Source organism: Poecile atricapillus, chromosome 1 (assembly GCF_030490865.1).
Source record: "Poecile atricapillus isolate bPoeAtr1 chromosome 1, bPoeAtr1.hap1, whole genome shotgun sequence".
NCBI lineage: Eukaryota > Metazoa > Chordata > Aves > Passeriformes > Paridae > Poecile > Poecile atricapillus.
The window spans coordinates 129,356,349-129,364,200 of NC_081249.1; the positions used below are offsets into that span (position 1 = coordinate 129,356,349).

Genomic DNA, 7,852 nt, shown 5'->3' on the forward strand with positions numbered 1-7,852 from the left:
TAACTTGAATGCTGCTATGATTCCAGTCAATACCTCTTTTCTAAGTCTCAGCATTATTGACCCCACTTGTTTCTCCCTTTTCTTCCTTGCTCACTGGCCAAGAGAATGATGCTGTAACCGGTTGTGTGGAGTTAATGTTGTTCCTACCTCAGAATACGAGTAATCATGAACTTCCTTGCCTTTGCAGATGAACATGCTAATGAGACTGCAGGAGGCAGCCAACTACTCCAGTCCCCAGAGTTACGACAGCGACTCCAACAGCAACAGCCATCATGATGACATCCTGGATTCCTCTCTGGAGTCAACATTGTGATCTCCCTCAGACAGAGGTCGTTTCCACTTGGCAGGAGCTCTGATCACAGACTCATGTTCCTGGGCTAAGGATCTCAGTATTAGAGCTGCAAGAACAAGACATTTGGAGCAATCTTGAACCTGGGTGCAGGCAACCCAAGTGACCTTTGTATGGTTTTTCTTTTGACAATGATGAGAACTGCACTACTCCTTTGTTTCCTTCTTTTAGTTGCTGTAAGCTCTCATGCTTAAGATCCTGAAGATGTTAAAAATAATCATCATTACTAAGTCAAAGGGACTGGGGTGGGGGGCAATTTCACAGCTGTGAAGCAAACAGCTTTGTGCCATGTACTTTCTGGAAAGAGAGGGGAAAGGGAATATTTGCCTATGCTGCTTCTGATCAAACACATTTATGTGAGGGCTGGACTTTTACCAATCAGCTTCATGGATTAAACTCAGCTTCATGTAGTTCTGGTGCTATAACAATATCGCTTCTCTCAGTAATAATACTCAGTGAAGGCAAAGCTGCAAAACAGGGAAGTTTGAATAAATATTAAAAAAATAGAAAAGGAAAAAAATAAACTAAAACAAAAAGCGCTGCTCTCCTCGCCAGTCTGAGACCTTGGCTTTCTTTCATTGTGTGTTTATAAAGATTATATATATAAATAGGAATATATAAATATATATATATACAGTCTGAACAAATCAGGTTTTTTTCAAACACTGTGTAACAATCAATCCTGCTACAAGTGAAAGATCAGGGCCCAATTTTCTTCCTACTTGCATCCACACCACCAGCTGGGCTGACTTCTGTGGCGTTTACACCCCACTAATCCACCCTGAGAAGAGGGAGCTTCCCTCCTTCACAGAAGTCAGTGGCAGGACTGTGCTCCATGGTGTCCTACAGCTCCAAAGGACCCTTGGTAGTGCACAGGTATAGTGAGCTCTGTACACAGAGGCGAGCTACACCCCTGCAAAGGGATGAGTCAGACTTCCCGTTTTTAATTCTTGCCATGAAATGTTACAGCTGTTTTCTAAAAACTTTGGGTTTTGTTCAGAGGTTTCATTCCAATCAGCACAACCATAAGGGGGTTAATTAAAATTCAGCTCTTTGGCAGTTCCAGTGCTACTCTGGTGACAATATTTACTTCCATGACTTTTCTTTTTGATTGCAAAGTAAAAAAAAAAAAATAATTGTATTTTAGCAGTATTCGGGTCTGGAAAAAAAAATACAAGGTACTGAGTACTGTGTCTTTTGAGTTTAACTGTGCCATGCTTTTGAGTTGTGGCAGAGCTGTGAACCTGGTTTGGTTTCTCCTCCTCTGTGAACGCACACACCTACAGTATCAGTGTTAAGGCTTGTACTTGTGTTGGGGAACAAGAACACCTCCCAAAGAGTTGCACTTTCCTGGTGATACCACCATCCCCAGCATGTCAGCTGTACCTCAGCCAACACCTCATTCTTCAGGAGGGATTCATATGAGCCTTTCCAGCTCTCCTTTGGTGCTGACTTTTAAAAGTGATGCCTTATTTTGTACTAATTGTGTTTGATTAAATTAGTGCTGTATATTATGGGATTTTATTTAAAGAAACAGGGCTAAAGTCATCTCTTGAAATATAAGTTGCTGTGAATATTGTTTGTATAAGATACTAGAATTTGTTTAAATGTGACAAAAAAGGAGGAAAATGAGATAACGTTTTGGGTTCATGTCAATCCGCAGCTAATAAATCACTGAAGAGCTGTTTTATCCATGCAGGAGGGACAAAAGAAGCTTTTCAACTCTAATAAATTACAGGAATATGCTTGGTTTTTAATGTAAAGGAAGAAATTTTACTACAAACATTTTTTCAAGAGCTTGTGGGTTTAAAGCAACCTAAGAGACAAGTTCGTGCTTCTGTGACTCAGCTTGAGAGGATGGTTTTATTATACCTCATGACTTTCTGTAATATAACTGTACTTTGTCTTTCTAAGCTGGTCTTGAATCTGCTTCTGTTACAACTTCTAAGTGCTGATTACTTTTTTTTTAAAAGAAAAATATTGTAAAAGGAAAAATTTAAATATTTTAATGGGGGGGGGGGGAAGAGCTTGGTGTTGTTACTGTTTTAACCTTATGAACTCTGACTTCATTATTTCACTGAATGGAATAAGAAGGGTTACTCAGCCAATTTTCCTAATCCAGTTCTTGGTACTATTAAAAAAAATGGGTTAGATCTGTATAGAATCAAATCCATAGCATGCTGATGATGAGTTTGAGAGGAGTTGATTTTTCCAGTAGTCTTGACAATTCTGCTCCCCAGCACTGACTTTACCTGCTACTAATGTGAATTTTGGTACCTAATCCCCCATCTGAATCCATGCAGACAGAGCATGTGCCTGTAAAAGAAACCCAGTTGCAGGGCTAGGGCTTTAAATGGACTTCATATCCTAGAAAATGTCTCAGTTGACTTTTAATTGAGTGCTAAAAGACCTGTTTAAAGTAGTGTTTTATTTGTAGGGAACGGGGTATTTTTTTTTTTTCTCATGTTTAATCCTGTGCTTAAGCTCAGGAAGAAATTTCTGTTATCTGTTCTTTTTTATTGACACTAGCTTGGCTTAAAGTGAGAGAGGCAATTTTGAATAGGCTAGACATTCTGAGCATCACACTATTCCGTGTCTTTTCTGAAACTTCGGGAAGCAGGGTTACCTGTTGTGCACACATCTTAGTTTTTATCAAGATTTCATAGATTAAGTCTTTCTTAGGTGACTTTCTTCGCATTTAAGGCTTTTTCAAAACACTTCCTCTTTTTATTTTTTCCTTTTTTCTCCTCCTTACAAAGTTGGCTTGTTTAAAAAAATATCAACAAGAAATGCAAGATTCTATGCAACATTCATGTTGAGTTATAAATTGGGAGAATAAACCATTTTCTTTCCTTCAGATCTGCCAAGAATGATACAGGCCATAAATGAAATGTGGTTTATTTGGGTAAGGGGAGAGAGGGGGTTGGTTAGCCTTTTTGTACGTTTTGAAAGAAACAAACTTGATATTTCATTGTTGATGCTTAACTTCAATATTATGTGTATGAAATCTTGTCTAAATGTGGCAATTTTCTTTCAAGAAAAGAATAATATACAAAAACAAAGCAAAAAAAAAATCTTTGTTGATATTAAATGGAAGGTTGCTGTTTTGATCTAGTCGTTTCCAGTGGAACAGTTTATGAAATATGTTCTATAAGATGTACATTTTTTCATTGTAACATAGAAATGTAAATATTTGATTAAAAGTGCTGCATTTTGATGAATTTTTTCTAGCCATTTTTAAAGAGAAAACTAGGAATTGAGTATTTTGTGTACATTTATGATGTTTTCCATTTGCTCCTCTCCCTATTTAATTTTCAGTTCTCATTTAGGATTGGAATTTGTGAATGGTCTGAGATCATGCCTTTCCTTTCTCACTCTCACCATTTCTACCCCTTCCCCACCCCGTGTCATGGAGAATAAAGCTTATGATTGTACCAGTCTTAAATTATTCATGATTCAATAAAATTGATGCTTATTTATTCAGATTTGTGGCTTCCCAGAACTTTTTGTCCCTTTCTAATCACCATTTTATAATTTTTCATTTGAAGATTGTGGGGTTCATTCCTTTGGTTTTGTTGGCTTTTTGTAAGTACTTGTGAGGAGGTGCCAACAGGCCTCACCTTTCCATCCAGTCTGGTCTAGAATGTTTCCAGGGGCACCTTCCACCCCTCTGGACAACCTTCATATTCCAGACAGTATGCCAATTTCCTCTTCACCCATTTGATAGACACATAATGGTTATACATTAATAAATACCCAGTCAGTAAAAACATGTAGGAATCTATTATACTTCATGGCAAATAAATACTCTGACTAAAAAAAAAAGTAAAAGTTCTCTATTCGGAAAGGATAAATGTAAACACCTCTGCACTTAAAATCTAAAGGGTTTGTTTTGGGTTTTCTTCTGGAGACTTACTCCTGTTTAGACAATTCCTTGTCCACTTATCACCTATTTGAATGATTAAAGTTGGTAGGATAGATTCATGTGTAGAAAACTTAAAAAAACAATAGAGAAGTTCTGTTGAAAACTGATGGTCTGCACTCCAGTTTGTTCAATCCAAAAATACTCCTAATGGCACAGCAGTGTAAATGGTAGCTCAGAGCTGATCTTTAATGTAGGCATTGTCTGTCCTCCACAGCAGTTTTCCAGAGGCAGAATTGCTTTGGACATGCTCAAGCACATTTTTCCGTGTTCTGTAAACTGCCTTAGATTCACAGAATTGCATGTCCTAGACTTGGTCCTGGAAAATACTTCTGCCATGATCTTGGACAATTTTTGAATCCATACTGGACTGCCAAAATGCTTATTATCTTTCAGGAATTCTTCCTTTCCTTTCCCTTTTTGGCTGCCCTGCCCCTTTCCCACATTATTCTTTTCTCTGTTCTATACACACTGTCTTATACACTTATCTTTTTTTCCCTTTACCTCATCTTTTCTTTAACCTTCATTTTCCTACTTTTGTTTCCAACATCCTATTTCATTTTATGTCTTTTCTGGATCCATATCATCATTTCTCAGTGCCATAGGATCAGTGCTGGCTTTCTTTCTGCAATGGAAAAGTGAAATTCTCTGGAGTAATTTTATAAACTCAGCCTGTAACATGTATTTTCACCCTTCTCATTCCTCTGACCTTTTCCACTGGAGTAGTCGCCTCAAGAACCAGAGAGGAAATTCCTTCTGATACCCTGCAGGCTCCCATTCTCCATTTCACACTTTCTGTCCATTTCACCACTTTACTGGTGTCCAGTATTCTGGCATTCATCTCTGTGGTAACCAAGGGTTATCTGTGGTTTCTAATGTGGGTGTTTAATCTGGGCTTTTGGGGGTTAGAACAGAGCACTGCAGCTGAGGACAACTTCCATCTTTGCACTTGGCAGTGGGGCTGTCCATAGGCAAATCTTTCCCCATCATCATCTTTGTTGGCTTAGCCACACACAGAAGTCCATGTTCCTCTCTCCTCCCTCAATCACAGAATGGTTTGGGTTGGAAGGGACCTTTAGAGGTCATCTAGTCCAATCCCCTGCAATGAGCTGGGACATTTTCTGTAAGAGCAGGTTGTTCAGTCACAGGTATTTCTGATTTTCTCAGAAGCTTGAGAGATGTTACAGGGAGTGGAGACCATGCTCTGGCTTAACATGGGTAATTCCTCCTCTAGGAAGTTCACCCATGTGGAACTGGGCAATTAGGAAGTCTGAAGGGCTTTACATAGAATGGGATCCACAGGCAGATGGGAAGAGTTTGTGCTTCCACTGAGATCCTGACTGAAAGCCTATTGTAGATCAAGGAGCTGGTGATCCACATGCCAGTGAGCCTGAGTATGGCCAGGACTGTGCTGTGCTGTTCTGCCCTGTGCCACGAGGACAGGCTAGATGCACAAAGCCCTTGTCCATAGGATCAGCTCAGCCCACTCTAACAGAGAGGCATGCAGCTCCTGCTGGGTACCGGGGGGTGGAGCCATCCATGTGTCCTTGGCTTTGTCTAACCATGCAGCAAGAAGATCTCATGGGTACCTCCTTTCTGTTTGACAGCAGAAATGGTTAATAGAATTCTTCTGCTGTGAGAAAACTTCCTCCTGTAAAACCTTGAATGCCCACACCCATGTGTGGGTGCGGCCAGGATGCTGTGTGTGGATGCTGCTTCGCTGAGGGTTCTCAGCATCTGAAGGGACAGAAGATTGACTCTACTGTTCCCATCTTGCAGTGTTCACTCTGACAAATAGTATTTGATACCTCACTAGGTCTGAGTGTCTTTTTATAGGGACTGTAGAGCCATTGTGATTGAAGAACCAGCACCACCCAGTGCAAAAGTGGAGTTAGGGCACAAAGCCCAAGCCCAGTAGGGAAGGAGCAAGCTCACAAGCTCAGATCTGTGTAAGCCACCAAACCTCATCCACAACAAGATTTCTGACAATGTTATTGCACAATTTTCAGCTTCACACTTACTGCCAGACCACCAATCTCCAGTCGCTAATCAGTCCTGACTGTTAAATCTATTTCTGCCCAGGAGTGCCCAACATCCACAAGGATCCTGGAAAGCTCTGAGAAATGCTTCCGGCTGCAGATGCTGTACCTGCTGTCTCAGAACAGCCCCTTTCTGGTTGGATTTAGTGCTCACAACCTGATAATATTTACTGCATACCTATCGGTGGTGGCCTTGGATATAGCCTTGGATATAGCAATAATAACATTGTGAGGTTTCAGATCCTGCTAAGAACACTGACAACAACTAATAGGACAAAACCACTGGATTTCAGAAGCACTAAATCTTGCACTCCCGAAACTTCCATATGCTCAGAGCCCAGCTGTGAGGGTCTGTGGGAAGCATCCAAGGAGAGCACAAGCAGCTTATAAGGGCTGGGAGTTGCTCAGGAACAGTCCAACCCCTACAAAGGGAGAGGGAGAAAGCAGAGCAAGAGACCGCCCTGGCTTAGGAGGGGGCTTTTCAATGTGCTTAAACAACAAACAAAAAGATAAATGCTGACCACAGGAAGGTGGCCAAATACCATCAAGGACTACAGGAACCTTGCTGAGGCATACAAAGTTGCATTTAGCATGGCAAAACTTAGCTAAACCTAGGAGGGGTATGAGAACCTGTCCCATGAGGAAAGACTGAAGCAGTTGGGTCTCTTCCTGAAGAAAACTTGTTGAAGACCTCGTGGCAGAACTTCAGTACCTAGAGTGCAGCCACAAAGAGGATGGATCATCTCTTTTCACAGGGAGCCACATGGAGAGGACAAGAAGCAATGGGTACAAGGAGAGGTTTTATCTTGCTATCACAATGATATTTTTTACAGAAAGAACAATCATGTGGCACAGTCTCCTCAAGGATATGGTAGAGTCCCCATTGATGGAAGATTTTCAAAATATGGTTGATCAGGGTAATAGTCCTCACCTGGCTTCCCTTTCCCACAAAAGACTGGACCAGAGGATTTTTCCTGATGTCTTCCAGCCTGTGTTGTATGATTTTATGAAGTATTTAGCCCTTTGCTGGTTACATGGGAGGGAAAATTAGGTAAAAGCAGCACACCTGGCACATGTGCGTGTCCAGTAAAGGCACTCCTGTGAGGCCCCACTCTGCTGGACTGCCCAAGTGTTAAATCCCTACCATGTGGACTAGGAAAGTGGTGCTGGTATGGGTTTTGGAGCTTGAAGGACATTATTTACTTATATAAATTAAATTTTTGTTGAAAAATACAAGAGCCCTGAAGATTAGGTCACTTGAAAAGGACCAGCAGAAGGGATGATCTTTCCCATCCTTGCTGAGCATTTCTGCCATGTGCTCCCACATGCAGTGGGGAAATTCCAGCTGCTAGAAAAGCAAATCAAGGGAACAGATCAATTTTCTGCTCTTCAGTCCAATCACTTCTGCTGCCAGCCCATGCACACACACTGACACACAGCTGGACCTGGGGAGTGAGCACAGCCAGGAGTGAGGCTCTGCCTTGCTCCTCCTCACAGTAAGAGGGCCCACAGCTTTCTGTCAAATCCACCTTGAACTTCCCA

At 41.2% G+C, this 7,852-nt stretch overlaps 1 protein-coding gene across 2 annotated transcripts in view; it reads left to right on the plus strand.

Annotated features, from left to right (window-relative positions):
• NAV2 (neuron navigator 2) overlaps window positions 1–3,834 on the plus strand; it is a 209,604-nt gene extending 205,770 nt beyond the window's left edge. For both annotated transcript variants that reach the window (XM_058848472.1, XM_058848480.1), the window contains one exon: window positions 188–3,834. In XM_058848472.1, coding sequence (XP_058704455.1) covers window positions 188–313 — 126 coding nt within the window. In that variant the 3' untranslated portion in view covers window positions 314–3,834. The remainder of the gene's footprint in view (window positions 1–187) is intronic.
• Window positions 3,835–7,852: the final 4,018 nt, after the last annotated feature.